General features: G+C 43.7%; 1 protein-coding gene across 1 annotated transcript; it reads left to right on the forward strand.

Moving 5' to 3' along the window:
- Positions 1-1,397: 1,397 nt before the first annotated feature.
- Positions 1,398-18,436, forward strand: MSL3 (MSL complex subunit 3). The gene is made up of 13 exons (XM_050777275.1): positions 1,398-1,552; positions 2,988-3,070; positions 3,531-3,626; positions 3,960-4,060; positions 4,623-4,702; positions 5,251-5,373; positions 5,956-6,116; positions 6,894-7,052; positions 8,172-8,434; positions 11,270-11,379; positions 14,855-14,954; positions 15,312-15,396; positions 17,670-18,436. Exons 1-13 carry the CDS (start codon positions 1,451-1,453, stop codon positions 17,767-17,769), a joined length of 1,563 nt encoding a protein of 520 aa, XP_050633232.1. The 5' UTR covers positions 1,398-1,450; the 3' UTR covers positions 17,770-18,436.
- Positions 18,437-18,974: the final 538 nt, after the last annotated feature.

Below are 18,974 nucleotides of genomic sequence, written 5' to 3' on the forward strand. Positions count from 1 at the left end.
TTCCTCTCCAACTGGCCACCGAGTTTTGTGGGTTCTATTTCCTAAATGAATCTGTTCATTCATTTCATATTGATTATGGGCCACGAATACGCCATGACTTGGATAAGACCCCTATCCCCAGCTTCAAAGAGCTTACGGTCTTAATAAGGGCATTTTGCAAATGAACAACCCATTCTACAGTACAGTGGTACACGCAAGAAAGGGGTAAGCAGAGTCCTGGGAGGGAACACCTCAGGGCTTTATGATTCATCTTGGGAAGCCTGAGGGCTTTTCTGCTGGCAATACCCATGCTGAAATGTGAAGGATGTATACCAGGAACCTGGTGAAGGAAGTGTGCGGAAGGGAAGCAAATGCAACTTTCTGGAGGCTAGAACAGAGTAGTGGAAGTTCACCAGGTCCGCAGAGATTAGCCTGGAAGCTGGTCTCCAGCCCGGTCCTAATCCAGTACCACTGCCCAAAGCTTTCCAAAACTCAAAAGAAAAAACCCAGCACCGTCCTTTTAGTCCCTGGAAGTTTGTCCTTCTAGTCTCCCATCACTTGTCATTCGTTCATCAAGTATTTACTTAACACCCACTCTGTACAGGTACCATATTGATAGCGGCCTCAAGGGCGCCTTCCATTTAGGGAATTTTTAGTCTATTGGAGCAGATAGACCGTGGGGGGCATTCCGGGGATGCTGGGGGCTGTGAGGTCACGCTAGAAGCTGACACTGAAGATGTCAACTACCCTTTAAGGACCCCTCTGCCTCACTGCCCACTGCTCACCCCGTCACTGGGGGCTCCAAGCCTGCCACCGGCTTGTCCTCTGAAGGGATAAGCAAGTGTTCTATTCACTGCCCGGAGTGCCCTTCTGCCCTCGCCCGAGGCCACTGCCCGCCTGAGGCCAGCTCCAGTGCTGCGTTCTCCTAGCGTGGCCACACTCATCGGCGCGCGGCTCTGCCAAGGGGGCTGACGCGGCGCGCACGGCCAGGGAGCTCTTGGGGGCAGACGCCTTCCAGCCTCCCGGCCGCCGGGTGCCTACTCCAGATCGGCTCTCTTCCTAGGCGCCACCCACGCCCGGGCCGGAGAGCGGGCGCTCGGGGTGACGGACGACCCTGCGCGCACGTGGGCGCAGCCTGGAGGCCGCGGGGACCCTCTCCCATGGGGGCGACGGGAGACGTCCCGCCGGTAGACCTTGGCCAGGGGGTCGCGCTCCCCGCCCGCACCCCTCCCGAAGCCCCGGCGGGGACGTGCGGGGGCGCGCCCGGGCGGGAGCGCGCGCGCCAGGCGCCTCCGAGGTCCCCGCAGCGGCTCGGGGCGGGCGGAGGAGGGGCCGAGGGCGGGGCGGCCGCAGCCTCCGCCATTCCCGGCCCCCCCCTGCCGCGGCGCACCGCCTCCCCGCCCCCGCCCGCCCTCCCCCACAGCGCGCGCTCCGCCCGCCCCGGAGCCTCGCCCTCCGCCACGATGAGCAAATGAGCGCGAGCGAGGGCATGAAATTTAAATTCCACTCAGGGGAGAAAGTGCTGTGCTTCGAGCCTGACCCCACCAAGGCGCGAGTGCTGTACGATGCCAAGGTGCCGCCGCGGAGGGACAGGGAGGAGGCGCGGGCTGGGGGACCCGGGACCGAAGGCGGGGGCGGGGGCGGGGGCGGACGGCCTCGCGGAGCTGAGGGACCGGCCGGGCTCCTCGGCCTGCGAGGAGCGGTGCAGCCGGCAGGGGGCGCTCACAGGGCGCTCCGCCTGGGTGTCGGGGCGGGGTCTGGGATGCTTCCACTTCCTTCCGTCAGGCCGGGAGGCGCACGCGCGGTTGGGAACCTCGCCCGTGCTTTGTCGCGTTACCGGGGCTACCGTTTGCACCCCGGACTGCAACGGTGGCCGCTGAGGGAGGAGGCCTCTCGAATACGGTTTCTGTCTTCGCGTTAAATCTCTCCTTCTCTGCGGCCCAGTGCCGGGTGGGCTCCTGTGGGACGGCCCTGGCCGTCCGATCCAGGTTCTAATTCATAGTTCCACGGCGCTGGCCGCTGACTTGCGACGTTGTGTCCCTGGGACCCTAGTCCAGTTTAGGCCCCATCCTTCCTGTAGGCCGTGAACCCCACCCTGAGGGCAAGGTTGGCCCAGTGTTTTCGTACCCCAGGGCCTTGCAGCATTTACGTTTTCAAACTCTGAAGGATTTACGTGGGTCTGACCATAGTTGATGGGAATCGCGCCCTGGGCGGGTCCACCTAAGTCTCCGAGAGCTGAGCCACATATTGCAGCTCCTCAGAATTGGGTGGCGGGCAGGAGTTGGCAGCAGGTCTCCCAGTTCCCCAAGGAAAGCACCCAGGTGCTTTCATTTAAGAGACTTGGCTTCCTAGGGCCTCCTGGGCGAAGCCTTAGGCGGCAGAGACAAGGGCAGTCCCACGTGTGTCTTTGGCGATGTCTGGACAGCTCTGTCAATTAGAGATGCTAAAGGACATCCCTAAAGGGATGAGCATATTCTGCCTTCAGTTCCCTCCCCTGCTGCTCCTGTCTTCTAACCTCGTCTGCTGTCCCTCTTTCTCCTTGACCCCGAGCCTCCTCACGGGGCGACACGCCCCATCATTAGTCTTAGTTGTTCCCTCTAGGGACACAACAGGGAGGGATTCCAGAGTCTCCAGCCAGCCGTCCTGGCACTGGATATAGGGGAGCCCAGGAAACTACAACTCCCAGAGGTCTCAGGGCTGCAACTTTCATCTAGCCTGGACTCTTTCCTTAGTGACAAATCGGCCGGCCAATGGCTTCAGAAGCCTCACACTGTCTCACGCTCAGAGACCAATCACGGGGTGGTTGGACGGATGTTTCCTATTTTGAAGGCGTCCACTCGGGGGAAAAATGATAATTGAAAGGAAAAATATTTCAACCCAGCTCTCGGTCTAAAAGAGGAGAGAATGCTTTCTTTTCTTTAAAAAGGGGTCTATGAATTAGTTTTCCTGATGTAACTTCTAATTTTCTGTATGTCCTATCATTTGTGGGCAATATTTCTTGGTTTCAGATTGTTGATGTTATTGTTGGGAAAGACGAAAAAGGCAGAAAGATCCCAGAATATCTGATCCATTTTAATGGTTGGAACAGAAGGTGAGTGAACTTGTTAAACCAGACTGAAAATTGATTGTCTTTGCAGCACAGGAACATTGCAGACTTCTTTTTAAGTTTTAGAAACACTTGTAGAGAACTTTGTTTCATTTCCTGTTTTTACTTTGTAACACTGCAAACTTCTTTACGTTTTAGAAACACTTGTAGAGAAGTTTGATTCATTTCCTGTTTTTACTTTGTTACCAGAACTTGCCTATTCTGAGGAATAGTTACTTTTAAGTCGATTGTATTTGAATTCTGTCTGGGTGATTCTGGAAACCCCAGTTGTTTCTCTGTCTGAATGAGTTACTTTTTCAGTTTATTTGCCTCCTCTTTGTGATTTTAAAATATTTAAATCGTTTTCTAAAATGTAATTCTGGGGCATTTCTATTGCTTTGAGGTACTTTTAGCCTTTGTTTTATATCAAACTAAAGTACTGAATTTTCCTTTTTTGTTCAATTAGCTGGGATAGATGGGCAGCCGAAGATCATGTGCTTCGTGATACCGATGAAAATCGTAGATTACAGCGTAAATTGGCAAGAAAAGCTGTAGCTCGCCTGTAAGAATACACAAATCAAGATATAAATGTTATCCATTGTGTTTTCTCTTAGTGTTTTAGACTTTTATGATAGTAATAAAATGACAAATATTTATTAAGTAATTTTACATATTTAAAGTGTGTAAGAGGAAGAGTGTTCCTATGGTATTCTAAATAACCTTAGTGTTTTCAGATTGGTTATTGTATAATCTTCTGAAATGGAAATTACCATTTATGTTCTGAAGTTTAATGATTTTTCAAATGTATTTCATTGTTTATTATATCTTGTTTTGATCTCAGGACTCAAGAGTTCAATGTCAAAATTTATTTCAGTTGTTTGCTACTCTTTTTCAGGAGGAGCACAGGAAGAAAGAAGAAGCGCTGCAGGTTGCCTGGTGTTGACTCTGTCTTAAAAGGCCTCCCCACTGAAGAAAAAGATGAAAATGATGAAAACTGTGAGTAGCTTCACTTCATTTTCTTTGGCTGAAAGAACTTCCACCTAGACTGAGAGAAGGATTCATTGAAATTCCAGACAGGGAAACACTTCAAGCTCATTATGTATAATATTTGCTCCATTTATTTTTGACAATTAAAGTAGCAGTCAATATAAGTCGATAAGTCAGTAATAGCACCTTAGCAGAGTCATGCTTGTGACTGCTGCCCTCTCAGCCAGCATCTTTGTACAAACCCCTCATGGGTGTGTTCTCATGGGATCTGTTCTCTTTTTGGCACCTCCCAGACCTTAGTCTCATTTATGAATGCAACAGGAAACTGTAGGATCCTAACTGACAAAACACTTTCCGATCATTAGCTTGTGTGATTTTTGCATCTGTTGAAATTGGTTGTCAAAATAAATTTCTATTGTGAAAGATACAGCATTTGTGTTTGGCATTTAAAAATACATGGAATTGCAGTTTGTTATTTCCAATAGCACCCGCACTACAGGTGAAGATCTGTAGACATAAGGGTTGGTGAAGTATATAATGCAAGTTCACCAGATGCTTTTGTTTCACCTAGCATTAAGCAGTTCCTCTGACTGTAGTGAAGACAAGGATGAAGAAATAAGTGAAGAAAGTGATATTGAAGAAAAAACTGAGGTGGTATAAAGTTTTTATTGTAAAAACTTTCTCTTTGTTGTATATTTTAGTGGTAAAAGTTCACAGTGAAATACTCCAGTTGTGAATTGTTTTCTAAAGATACATCTTTTAAACCAATAATGTAAATTTTTATCTGACATTTAAAGAAAAACAACCCTTATAGTCACCGTATGAGTCTCTCAGTGGCTCTTTATGCCCCTAAAATGTTTCCACAAATTATAGTTATCTTTCTTTCCAGTCAAATAATTTGTTTTATAATGATAAATTTCTTTTAATGGAGTCTACAGACTGTGATGTCTTCTGCCTGCCTCCAAAGTTAGTGTAAATCCGACTGGTAAACTTAAATGGGAAAGAAATGAAATACATATTTGCATTGTGTTTAGTGCCGCCAAACAAGTTAACTTTTGGCCGTTAACATACTTTTAATTAGAACACCTGGCATACTATGATTGTTGAGGATTAGCTGGGTTTGTTTCATAGCAGGCCTTCCTTGGGTATTGACTCTCCTACTGTTTTAAATAGTTAAAAATGGAATTTTGATATTGCAGAAAGAAGAACCAGAGCTTCAAACAAAAAGGGAAATGGAAGAAAGAACAATAACTATAGAAATCCCTGAAGTTCTGAAGAAGCAGCTGGAGGATGATTGTTACTACATTAACAGGAGGAAACGGGTATGTAGGGAGAATGCATAAAACATTGATTTGTTTGGCATTTTCATTTTGCCATATTTTGCAGTCATAGACGTAAGCAATAACGAATTTTGGAGGAATGAAATTTATATTTTTCAGCTTTGTCTGAGTCAGGTTTTAAAGTTCTCTGCCAGTGGTGCTGTGCAGCTGATTAAATTATAACTCACACAGCCCTGGCTGCCCATTAGGGTTGTGTTGGGAGCTTTCCAGAATCCTGCTGCTTGTGCTTCAGCCCAGAAGTTAAGAATTAATTGATCTGTGGTGGAGCCCAACTGCAGGTATACTTGAAGGAATCCCCCAGGTTGTTCTAACAGATCACTAAGCTTAAGAATCACTGCTTACATCTATTCAAAAAAGTAATATTGTAATCAACATAAGGTTATGATCAGTAGAGGAAAAAAGATCAAAGAGATTGCAAACATATTTAAGAAGTTCTATTCAAACAGAATTGGCTTTGCTTTATTTTTGAGTTAAAAAATGGTACAGACATGACCAGTGTTTCTTGGAATATGTGGTTTGTTACATTAGGATGCATACATCAGATGTTTATGTTTTTGTTAACAGTTAGTGAAACTTCCATGCCAGACCAACATCATAACGATTTTGGAATCCTATGTGAAGCATTTTGCTATCAATGCAGCCTTTTCAGCCAATGAGAGACCTCGTCACCATCACGTTATGCCACATGCCAACATGAACGTGCATTATATCCCAGCAGAAAAGAAGTGAGTACTGGCATGTTTGGTATTTTGTGGTTCTCTCTGTATTAGAGAGGTGGCTTCCATTTAGAATAGGTGACACTTGTCTCTACTCAGTTATTTTGAATTCATTTAATGTTTAATAATTGATAATTCATTGAATCATCTAATATTAAAACCTTGTCACTTTTGTGAAATCTTCAGTACTTCAATAACTATTTACACATCTGACATGGATGCATTGAAAGTGCACTGCCTCAGCACAGAGACAGTTTTTTCGGTGATACTGTTTAGGGCAAGAACTTTCCTTGAGAAGCACCAGAATGGGCAGTAAGGATTTCTCAAAGCTTGTTTACAAACAGATTTTCATTCCAGTCAGAGAAAGCTTCCTTGTATCCTGCCTGGCATGCATGACCCAGCTGGACAAGAGGCAGAAAGGTGGAGTGTTGGAGTTAAAGCAAGGGTTAGGGGTTCACTAGGGTCAAGCTGTTTCATTTTGCAGTGATAGGGGTGTGTCCACCTGTCCACTTTTGCAGCACAGGCTGCTGGACACCTCTGTGGCCTTGAACGTATTTATTTGTGTTTAGTGGGGTAAGGTAAAGTGACTGCTGTACTTTCTGCACTTATGTTTTCCTATGTAATCTTGACAGCTACAAATCCATTTCATTTTGTGTGTACGTAGGTGTAATATATAATGATTAGATTTCAAACTGACCTATTAAAAATCGGCAACTTCATTGTGAAATTTTGGAAAGTACCTCTTACTTAATTGTGTCTGTAATCTCTTCTTTTTAATCCTGCCAGTGTTGACCTTTGTAAGGAGATGGTGGATGGATTAAGAATAACCTTTGATTACACTCTCCCGTTGGTTTTACTCTATCCATATGAGCAAGCTCAGTATAAAAAGGTGACTTCGTCTAAGTTTTTTCTTCCCATTAAGGAAAGTGCCACAAGCACTAACAGGTAAGTTATATAGCCTGCACTTTCACCCTCACATGTCAGCAGTACAATAATAAGATCCTTATTTTGAAGAGTTCAATCTGATAGTGTGGACCAACATGTTTGGAGGAGGGAAGGAAATGAAAATGTGTGTCCTGGAGGTTTTCTTTTTTCGTGGGTAAGCTAAGTCATCATTTCACTTTCATATGGCTCTGGCAGATTTTACCAAGTGAAGACCCCAGCATAAAGAACTTAGGTGGGATGATGAGCAGCTACCCCATTTTTGGGGAAGATGGTAGGGGGTGGGGTGAAGAGAGCACAGGTTGAGGAGAGTGGAAGGGGCAAGTTTGAATTGAGCCCCCTCACTGGCTGTTTGTGTTAGTGGCAGAGGTTCCTTAGGAGCCTCCTTCTTTTGCAGGTGTGGGATGGACTGAAGGCAAGCCTAGCTAGTAATATTAAATGGGAATGTTCACACAGGGCCTGCAAACTTTGGCCTTCAATAAAAGTTACTTCTCTTCTTGCTCTGCGATATCACCACTTTTCCTCCCTCAGTTACCAAGCATGCTCTGTTCTTTTTTGAGGGGGCAGGGAGGGGGATCCTGCAACCTAAAGTCTTTCCCTTAATCTCTGTAAGGTATTGTGCTCGCTCCCTCTTGCCTCTCTTCCTGAGAGAGTGGTCTGTTCTCATGATTTCCATTCATCTGTCTCCTCTGTTAACCACTTATCGTCTGCCTTCATCTACTGCTGTGCTGCAAAACTGCCTGCAGGTGAACTGATAACCTCCCACTTGCAGCGTGCTGCCCTTTGCCTTGGCCACCTTGCCCTGCCCTCCCTTTCTCCCTCTGCTTCATGGCTATTGGCTCCCCAGCTTCTCTTTCCGCCTGGCCACCATCTCCTCTCAGCCATCCTTCCTTTGGTAGCGTCTCTCTCCTTTCCCTTTCCCCATGTCAGTTTCACTCCAGGTGAGAGGCCTGCAGGACTCACTGGGGGTGCCTTGCAGAGTTATGGAGAGGGTCCAAGTGACTTATGTACATATTTACAACCCTCCTGGAGTAGAGAGAGCATTTCGTGTCTTCAGAAGCACTCCATGTTCTGGAAAGGCCCTTTGAGCCAGCTGTGTGTGACATTCTCCATCTTCCCTAGGAGCCAGGAGGAACTCTCTCCCAGCCCGCCTTTGTTGAATCCATCCACGCCACAGTCCACAGAGAGTCAGCCGACCACTGGTGAACCAGCCACCCCTAAAAGGCGCAAAGCTGAGCCAGAAGCATTGCAGTCTCTGAGGCGGTCCACGCGCCACAGCGCCAACAGTGACAGGCTTTCCGAGAGCAGCGCTTCACCTCAGCCCAAGCGCCGGCAGCAGGACACGTCCGCCAGCATGCCCAAGCTCTTCCTGCACCTGGAAAAGAGTAGGTTCATTCTCGGGTGCTCCAGGCCGGGGAGAGCCAGCGTGTACCTTGTGCCTAGTCAGTGCCAGGCATGGTGCTGAGGTTACGTGTTTATGTACAGTGCGTGTGATTCCCATGTCCAAAGTGCTGTTAATGCTGCCTGCTTCCTGGAGCTGTAGACAGTTGAAGCACCTGGCGCAGATTGCAGTGCAGCTGTGGTGGAGGCAGGACTGGGCTGTTTCCTCAGCCTTTTTTTGCCATCACTCTACCGATTGTGAGCAAATTGAGTTATCAGAATTCTATATATTGTGTAGCTAGGCCTAACGAAGCATTCAAAATGAGCAATTCTAATGGGTTGTTTAGCTTTTTGTTTTCTTTGTACTCTATCTCTGTAGTCTCTCTATTCTAAAGTTAATTTGGAAAGGTCTGTCCTAAAATATCAAAGTAAGAATGCTCAGATTTCCATAATCTCTTCTTACCTCCTCTCAGCCCAACTCAAACTCCATCAGATCTGCTCACCTTGATTTTCAGCTGGAATGTTTCAATGGGCAAAATAAATTAGACAAGAGTTAACTTTCTTTTTTTCCAAAATACACACAGGTTGATTTGCTGTAGTATAAAACTTAGAAGTAAGCCACTGCTAATTAATCATTTTAAACTGTCAAAAACTGCGAAAACAGGTGTCATGAATCAGATACAATTACTGTGGAAACTAACATTAGCTATCATACACTAACCAGGCATTTTTTTCCCAAATTAATTAAAATCTGGTTGTTTAGCCTGTGCTAATGAAGCGCTCTTACTAGGAGTATTCACTTTACATTGAAGATCTCATTCACAAATCAAATACAGGGTGCTCTGTGCTTATATGCTTCCACCCTTGACTGCCAACAACGTGTGAAATGGAAAGTTGATGGCAGCAGGGCCGACGATGCCACCTGGTGCCTAGCGGGCTCAGTGAGTTAGGAAGTCAGCAGTAGGGGAGGCAGCTTGCATGCCTGTCCACCGGTACACTGTGTGGAGGTGGAAACAGAGCTACACCAGCAGGTGCCAAGCACCCAACTGCAGAGATGGAAGCCTAGTTGCCTTCCTTTCACAGAGCTCAGCTGCTCGCAGGCTGTGAAATCTAAGACACCCCTCATAAATATCAAAAACACCTCCAAAGCTAAGGTCAGTGTAAAACTATTTGGAGTCGAATCCCCATGCCCCAGTAGGCATATCTTATGTATGACCCGTGCCCTGTTCTTCCCTCAGCCCCTCCTGCTGTGCTGACTCCTTCAGGGGTCCTTCTAAGCATCATCCTGTTGGAACTCCCAAAACTGTCATCACAGTGCCATTCTGTGTTCAGGTGCCCGTTTCCTTGTGTACATCCTGTCCCTGCCATATCATAAGGTCCTGAGAGAAGGGACTGACTTGTTGATTGTGTCAGCCCATCACAGCTCAGTTTTGGGGCATAGTTCCAGGTGCGTGAAAGTATTTGCTGATTCTTTGAAGATTGAGAAAGCTCAGAAAGGCAGAGTTGAAGAAGACATACCTTTAAGAGAAGCCCTTTGAATAATCAAGTGCTAAAACAAAGTTAGGTGCTTTTTAAAAACAGCTTGAAACATACCTTAAAATTCACACATTTAAAGTTTTTAGTGTCTCCAGACACAGTGGCCCATGCCTGTGAGACTGGGGCAGGAGGATCACTTGAGGCCAGGAGTTCAAGATCAGCCTGGGCAATATAGTGAAACCCCATCTCTTAAAGAAAAAAATAGCCAGGTGTGATGATGTGCACCTATAGTCCCAGCTACTTGGGAGGCTGCAGCTGTGGCTATGGCTGAGGCTGAAACTGGAGGATCGCTTGAGGCCCAGAGTCCAAGACTGCAGTGAGCTCTTATTGGGCCACTGCAGTCGAGCCTGGGCGACACAAAGAGACCACACTGTCTGATAGATAACTAACAAAATAATTTCAGTTGGGCAAAACTAAAGAGTTGGGCAACCATCACTGAAATCAGTTTCAGACATTTTCACCACTCCAAAAAAGAAACCCCACATCGACTAGCAGTTACTCATTTGCCTCTCCCTATGTCCCCTGACAATCATTAATCTATTTGTCTCTATAGATTTGCCAGTTTGGGGCATTTCATATAAATGGAATCATCTGTATGTAAGTGGGTAATAAGGATTGGTTGATTGAAGATTGAAAAGGGTCAGCTGGGAAAATTTTTAAAAAGACAGTGTTTTTAAAAGTGCTACAAAATAAAGTGCTATCTTTTTCTGTTTCTCTTTGTATTTTTTATTTTTTTATTTGTATTGATGTGAAATTCACATATAAAATTAACCATTATAAAGTGAATAATTCAGTGGCACTTAACAGCTTTATTGACACATCCACATATACAGTTCAATCCAATAGTTTTTAGTGTATTCACAGAGTTGTGTGATCATCTGCACAGTCAATTCCAGAACATTTTTAGCACCCCCAAAAAGAAACCCCATACCCAGTAGCAATCACTCCTCACTTCGCCTTCTGCAAGCTCCTGGCAACCACTAAGCTGCTTTCGGTCTCTCTGGATTTGCCTACCCTGGGTATTTCATATAAATGGAAACATAGTATGTGGCCCTTTGTGATTGGCTCCATTCACTAAGTCTAGTCTTTTAAGGTTCATCCACATTGTAGCATGTGTCAGTGCTTTATTCCTTATTTTTTTAACCAAACAAAATTCAGGTGCTGTTATAAAAGGACAGTCTTATTGTTAAAGGTTGGTACTTTCTGAGAACCAAGTTTAGATTTATGTTCTGCAGTTTTTAACAGTCTTGAGGCAGTCTTTAATTCAGTTGCTGTGTGAATAATTTCATGTTTTTCTTTGGAAGAAACACCTGTGCATAGCAGATCATCTTCACCTATTCCTCTGACTCCTAGCAAGGAAGGGAGTGCTGTGTTTGCTGGCTTTGAAGGGAGAAGAACTAATGAAATAAATGAGGTAAAGAATGTTTGATGTTTGTTTCCAATGGTTCCTTCATTTGTGATTACTTTGATTCTACAGGTGGAAGTCAAGGTTCTTGAAGCATCATGTTGCTATTACTGTAAACATTAACAAAATTGTATGTAAGATTATGCTTAACACTGTGGGTTTTGGTTTCTAAAGCGAGAAAATTGTTAGGATTTCAGCCCTACACTGACAATTATCTTTTAAATAAGTGCAATTATTGAAATGCCAGTATTTTTACTTTATAGAACAGATGTCAATACACCTTTTCCACAGAGGGCCAGAGGGTAAATACTTTAGGCTATTTGTGGGCCATATGGTGTCTGTCAAGGTTACTTAACTCCAAAAGTAGCCACAGATAGTATGTAAATAAAATGAGTGTGCTATATTCCAATAAAACTTGATTTATGGACACTGAAATTTGACTAGCATTTAATTTTCATGTGTTTGAAAATTTTGTTTTTCAATCATTTAAAAATATAACATCCACTCTTAGCTTGTGGGCAATATAGAAACAGGCAGTAGTTGGGCGGGCTGTGACCAGCAGGCTGTAGTTTTCTGACTCCAACTTTAAATACTTGATTCCCCTCCATCATTAACAGTAATACCAATAGCCGTCCCTTCAGGGATGTGCTCTAGGCCACCACTGTGCCAGACACTTGAACCCAATTACTTTGAATTCTCGAGATCAGTCTTGCCACCAGATTTCCACTTGATAGATGGGAAAACTTTTCATTTTAAAACTATTTTTAAGGCCCATTAGGTGATCTGTAGGTGGTGAGTTTGTCAGGGATTCTAAAGACGTCTCAGTCTATCAGCAAATTCTGTGAAAATCTCCTAGGAGGTGAGATTTCTTTTTTTTTTTTTTTTTTTTTTTTTTTTTTTTTTTAAAGTGAGTAGGAGTTGCACAGGGGAAAATGGCTTTGCTAGGCAAAGAACATTTTTTTTGACACAGGGTCTCACTCTCATGCTGTCACCCAGGCTGCAGTGCAGTGGCAGGATGTTAGCTCACTGTAGCCTCCACCTCCTGGGCTCAAGCGATCCTCCTGCCTCAGCCTCCCGAGTAGCTGGAACTACAGGCTCAAGACACTATGGCCTGGCTAATTTTTGCATTTTTTGTACAGACTAGGTTTTGCCATGTTGCCCAGGCTGGTCACCAACTCCTGAGCTCAAGTGATCCTCCCACCTCTGCCTCCCAGAGTGCTGGGATTACAGGCATGAGCCACTGTGCCCAACCTAGGCAAACAGCACTTGATGATGGGAAGAGAGGTCACAAAACTTTCTTCCAGGTGATAACTATCTTCAGTAGTGTGTACCCTAAGGTCTCTCCAGAGACTGCTCAACTCTGCTGTTCCAGCAGCAAAGCCATAAACAAAGGGACGTGGCTCTGCCTTAAACAAAGGGGTATGGCTCTGTGTGCTGCCCCCTCAATTCATTCATGGACACTGAGAATTTAATGTCATATGATTTTCACATATCACAAAATATTATTATGATTTTTTTTCCCCAACCATTTTGAACATACAAGCATTGGGCTGGACTTGCCCAGGGGCTACAGTTGGCTGACCCCATAGAGAATCTAGAAAGCCTAATTTGTGTTATGATGATTGTTGAGGTTAGGTTAGGAAATCCCTAGTTCAAGCAGTCTCTGACACGCCCATTTTTCAGATAAGAATGCACTGCGAATTTTATTATTGAAGGGAAATCGTGAATTTAAGGGGCATCTGAGTTGTCAAGGGCCGTTCCCACACTGGTCTGCAGTGTGAATGCGCCATCTAGTGGTTATAGGTACAGCTGCAACTTACAGTTTAAAAGTGCTTTCTGGGAAATGGTTGGGGTTCAGGCGACTCTCACAAGGACTCATGAGACCTTCGTGGATTCCCGCCTTCTTACGTACCTCTACCACTGTATTTTTTGACCAGGGCTCTTTCTCTCAGTACTAGTCACTGCTCCACAGTACTAGGGGCTGGTCTGGGCCAGCGCATGCCAGTAAAGACCCATCGATGGTTCCCATACATACCCCATTGGGAATTCCCCCGACTAGAAACCTACTGTTTTCCCCCTGGAAAATGTGTCTTCATAAATAGAAGGTTATAAACTGCCTTGAAACACAGAATTGAGTGAGTGAGGTAGAGCCAGGTGACCTGCTTTTGTACATGCCAAGTGCTGTTCATGCCTCTGAGATTGCAAAGTCCTGTATGTTTCCTTTGAGTCACTTTCAGAACAGTTCCAAAGCTTCAGCTGTGTGCACTGGGCAGGTGCTGGAGATGTTGTAAAGTTGCTGGAACGATCCCTTCCCTCAGTGCTCCACAGTGCAGAAGTGGGCGCTGCTGGTGGAGACCTAGGCGAGAATCTAGGCCTGGCTAGGCAGGGGCCGAAGTGAAGCTAGGCCTTTGTCCTGGATCCTTCAGGGCCACCTTGGTGCTTATTAGCTTCTGGCAGTTTCATGTTGTTAAACTGACTATATCAGCATTTCTGAGTTTGTGGGGGCACCTTTCTGCTTTGTCTGCTGGAGGGCTTTCTGCAGTCTGACTGTTTTCATATTGAATATGACGTCCCAAAAGCCAAAGTAGCAGCTGAGTAGAGTAGGCTCTGGTTCTATAATTTACTGAACTACTTTTACGGAAATTCATCAGAGATTTTTGAAATGCAACTCTCCCTTTAACAAAAGCCCCAAGTCCACCCACAGTTCAGAAATTCAGAATGAAGACAAATCAATTATCAGGTTTGAAGTCTATTTCAGTTGATTCAAGGATTAAAAAATTCAAATTCATTTCCATAAGGAATCTAACAGCCAGAAATTAAGGAATCTTGAAACAACAGTAATACTATTCAGAACATCTATGGATTACTTTTTAATGCTTCATTCTGTCTCTAGTGCAACAGGATTTTCTTTTTTCTGGGTGGGGGGAGGGAAGGAGGGGCAGAGTTTCACTTGTCACCCAGGCTGGAGTGCAGTGGCACAACCTTGGCTCACTGTAACCTCTGCCTCCCCAGTTCCAATGATTCTCCTGCCTCAGCCTCCCAAGTAGCTGGGATTACAGGTGTCCACCACCACACCTGGATAATTTTTTGTATTTTTAGTAGAGATGGGGTTTCAATGTATTGGCTAGGCTGGTCTCAAACTCCTGACCTCAGGTGATCCACCCATCTTGGCCTCCCAAAGTGCTGGGATTACAGGTGTGAGCCATCGCACCTGGCCATGCAGCAGGATTTTCAATAAAGGGGCTAAAGAACCCAAACAGAGTTATTTATAGGGAATAACTGTTGCGAGTTAAGAAATTAAAGACTTTTTAAATCTATTTTAAGTGTTTTTGCCTTTCATCTTTGTTTTTTGTAAGCTTGTGTTTATTTTGATACAACGGCTTATTTTTTCCCCTCTACGTACAATTTACTATCATAATTGTTAGGTGGTTGGAAGTGTCTCCATTAAGAGTGACAAAAACAATTCAATTCGTGCTTTTTCCAGGTCCTTTCCTGGAAACTTGTGCCTGACAATTACCCGCCAGGTGACCAGCCGCCTCCACCCTCTTACATTTATGGGGCACAACATTTGTTGCGATTGTTTGGTAAGAATCCTGATTCCTGCTTTCTTTCCATTTTTCATTTTGCATTCTCTTGTTAGCTTTCTATACACCTTGTGGTTTGGGCTATAATTGTCTAAGAAATTTGGGGATCTAAGAAAAATCAAAGGTAACCTATCAAAAGGCACTGAATGAATCTTAAATTTCATAAAAATTATGTTTGTAATATTTGTACTGCTACACTGTCTTTGTTCAGTAAGAGTTTGGGGTTTTGTTTGATAATGTGGATGTTAATTTCAGTTCCAATAGAGATAAGGAGGGGCCCAGACCTTCCCTGAGTGAATCCTATGCATTGTCAGATTCTACTAATTGTGAATGGTTTTACCTTTATTTTTAATGCAGTGAAACTTCCAGAAATCCTTGGAAAGATGTCCTTTTCTGAGAAGAATCTGAAGGCTTTATTGAAGCACTTTGATCTCTTTTTGAGGTATTTTTATTACTTTGTCAAAACTTACATCTGTTGCCATATATGTGGCTTCTCTGAACTTCTCTTTAGCACATAGGGAAGTCAGCTCTGTGGTATTTTAAATAGTAGAAGTATTACCTAAGTATGGTTGGTTCTAACCGTAATGGGAATTAGGAGTGGGTTTTTTTGGTATTTCTTTTTTCCATAATTTCTCTGGTTTCTGAGTTAGGGGCATTCATTGTACAGAGGTGAAGCTTTTTGTCTCACTAGAAGAATTTAATTAAAAAACCTTATACATAGAAAATAAATTTTCTAAAGTAGAAGTGATTGAGATTGATGATAATTTAGTTTTACATTTTTTTATTCAATAGTACCTCAAGCATTGGACTTTCCTTTGTTGCATGTACATAAACTAACGTAAATAGTAGCATGTATAGGTTGGATTTTGGTGTTTAGAATTAAGAGAAAAGACCCCTCGTCTGTGTTGTCATGTATGAATTCAGACAAAGGTATTGTTTCCTGCAGCTGACAAAGCCAGTCATTTTTTTTATCTAATAGGATCATTTGACCTGAGGCTCTGCTGTGTCCTCTCCCTTCCAGATGATGCCTGTGGACCACTTCCTCTCCTTGGCCTTCAAGGCTAGTCATTCCCCTGCCTCACCCAGCTCATCCTGGCTACCTGACTTTGTTTCTTCCTTCTCTTTAAGGAGCATCTCTTCCTTGTATCCAGGCCCCACCCTGACTCATCAAAGTAGGATTTACCAGAGTGGAGAGCATCCCAGCCAGGGAAATTGTCTTGTGGTTTTAAGAGATCCTTTCATGTAGGCATTTTGAATAAAATGTCCATGAGTGAAATTAGACTTTACAACATTCTCTTGGAAACAAGTTTCCAAAATACCCTCTTCCCTCCCAGCCTCTTCCTCAACAAAACCCACAACTCTCTTTGGCATAAAATTTTATAAACTGAAATCAAATAGTGCCAAGAAAATATGAAGAGTCAGCTGCAGGATAGCATAGGAAATCCTGCTTATTTTGATGCATACCTAATACAAAATAGAAATTAGAATTTTAGGAAGTAACTTAGGAGGATTTATTAATAAACCTAGTAAGAGGTTTTAAAAATGTATTCGAAGATAACAACCAGAATCAATGGACTCAATGATCATAAAAAGAGTACACTCATAGAAGAAAATGAGTTAGCTATCCAGTGAGTTTTGACTCAATTTATACTAAAGAAGGTTTGTACATTTTTAGGAATTTGGGCAGGTGGGAGTCACTGGGAAGCAAGCATAAGGCTAATGTGCTTATTAGTGAATAATGCACATGTGAGAATGTCTTAGCCCTCCATGGCAAAATCAGTTGAATGTTGAGTCAAGATATCATCTGTGTATTGCAGACTCTTGAATGACCAGCACATTTTTTAACATCCGTCTTCATACATATGAGTCTTTTCTATGTCTTGGTACTGTCAGCTAGAACTGTAACATCTTTTGGCATGGCAAATTAGGACACCAAATGCCCTTACTAGTTGTTCTGTTCAATTTTTGTATGACTTTGCTCATATAAATGATGTACATTTCTCAAGTGAGATTTATTGTTTATAATCGTTTTTTATTTTTTATTTTATTTGCTGCTTTTTTTTTTTTTTTTTTTGAGACAGAGTTTCACTCTGTCGCCCAGGCTGGAGTGCAGTGGCACGATCGTGGCTCACTGCAAGCTCCGACTCCCAGATTCACGCGGTTCTCCTGCGTCAGCCTCCCAAGTAGCTGGGACTATAGGCACCCGCCACCACGCCTGGCTAATTTTTTTGTGTTTTTAGTAAAGATGGAGTTTCACTGTGTTAGCTAGCATGTTCTCGATCTCCTGACCTCGTGACTGCCTGCCTCGGCCTCCCAAAGTGCTGGGATTACAGGTGTGAGCCACCGTGCCCAGCCTATAATCTGTTGTTTTTAATAGTTTGTTTGAACAACAGAAAAATGTAGAAACATTCACGGGCTTCCCCCCGCCACAGAAGTGTTTATATAACCAGACTGCCACCTAGTGGAGTGTAGGTTCTGTTTCCATTTGTACACTTGATGATGGTGAAGGCATTCAGATAAGTAGTAATTCACATAGAAGCTGGATAAGTGCAGTGAAAATAATCAATATAGAGAGATCAATATTATAGTCATTTTTTTTCTTCCTAATACCAAAAAAACAGTTGAAATGTTAGTAGGTTGAAAGTCAATATTTTGCTTGATGATATTTAGTCCTTAGTTAGTATGGTGCTCATTGGGGCTATTTTTTCTTTTCAGGTTTTTAGCAGAATACCATGATGACTTCTTCCCAGAGTCGGCTTACGTCGCTGCCTGTGAGGCACATTACAGCACCAAGAACCCCCGGGCAATTTATTAAAATGTTGATGGTTCTGTAAGAGCAACTGCTCTGTCTAGTTTGGCGCTCTGGATTCCAGGTGAACAACTTAACAAGGTGGTGGGTCTTTACCCACAGCACAAACACAGTGCCCACCTTGGGGCTCTGTTGTTTGAGTTGCCCACATACTGCAGTTATTCTGTTAGGAATGATTCCCTGGGTGCCTGAAAGTGCTCTGACACGACACTTGTTACTGTGCAGGCCATCTGTGATGGCAAGGCAAAAGCAACTATGTTCACAGTGAAAGGTTCGTGGAATAGGTTAGGCCATTTCAGTAGACATTGCAGTTAGTTAGCAAGAACCACGTTGTCTCTTTATGTTTTATGTTTTATTTTTTGCAAATTGGTTTTATTTTTTTGATGAAGCTGAGCAACTCTGTCCAACAAGGTTTAGTTTGTACCTGGAAACCACAAAGTAGTCTCAAAGTATTTTAGAGGGAATCGATATTGATGGCAAAAGAAAATTTGCAGCTATACATTTGCTTCTAACGGTTCCCTCTCTGTGAAACATTATTTTTGGTGATCTAAAGAAAGCATTGCCTTTCTTGTTTGAGATTTTAGGGCTATACTTTGTTGTGTAATGTTATGGTTCCCTTTCTGTAAAATGTTATTTTTGGTGATCTAAATAAAGCCTGTCTTGTTTGAAAGAACCAGGAGAGAGAGTTTTCACTCTGGCCTTGTCCTCTTTAATGCAGGATAACAGTGGGGTAACCTTTTGACTCATAACTTTAGGTTTCATTTTGTTTTTCCTTTGTGCCTTTTTTGTTAAATCCCTCTTTGGTTTTGCCTCACTTGGCAGCAGGACCAGACAGTGGTTCCTAGAAGTTTCTGCAGTTCTGTGCTGTCTTGTTGCTGCATTGTGGGCTCATCTGGGGCCAACCCCAGTTTATCCTCCTCCTCCCTCATTACCAACTGACAGTCTCTGCAGTCACTCCTCTAATCCTTATTTTAGTCTCACATGCCTCCCCCATCTTCAGATGTTTTAGAAAGTTCTAACTTCGTAGAAAGGGTATCAGTATCATACCAGCATTGAATATAGCACGTGCTTTGTGACTCAACTCAGCAGACCTTAACTTCCAAAGACCACTGGTTGTGAACAAGGGCCACAAGGATTTTTTTAAAAATCTGTAGATGGTTTCATCAAAGTGACTTATGCATACACTGACCAATGAGAATCAATACTGTGCA

This window comes from Macaca thibetana, chromosome X (assembly GCF_024542745.1).
Source record: "Macaca thibetana thibetana isolate TM-01 chromosome X, ASM2454274v1, whole genome shotgun sequence".
NCBI lineage: Eukaryota > Metazoa > Chordata > Mammalia > Primates > Cercopithecidae > Macaca > Macaca thibetana.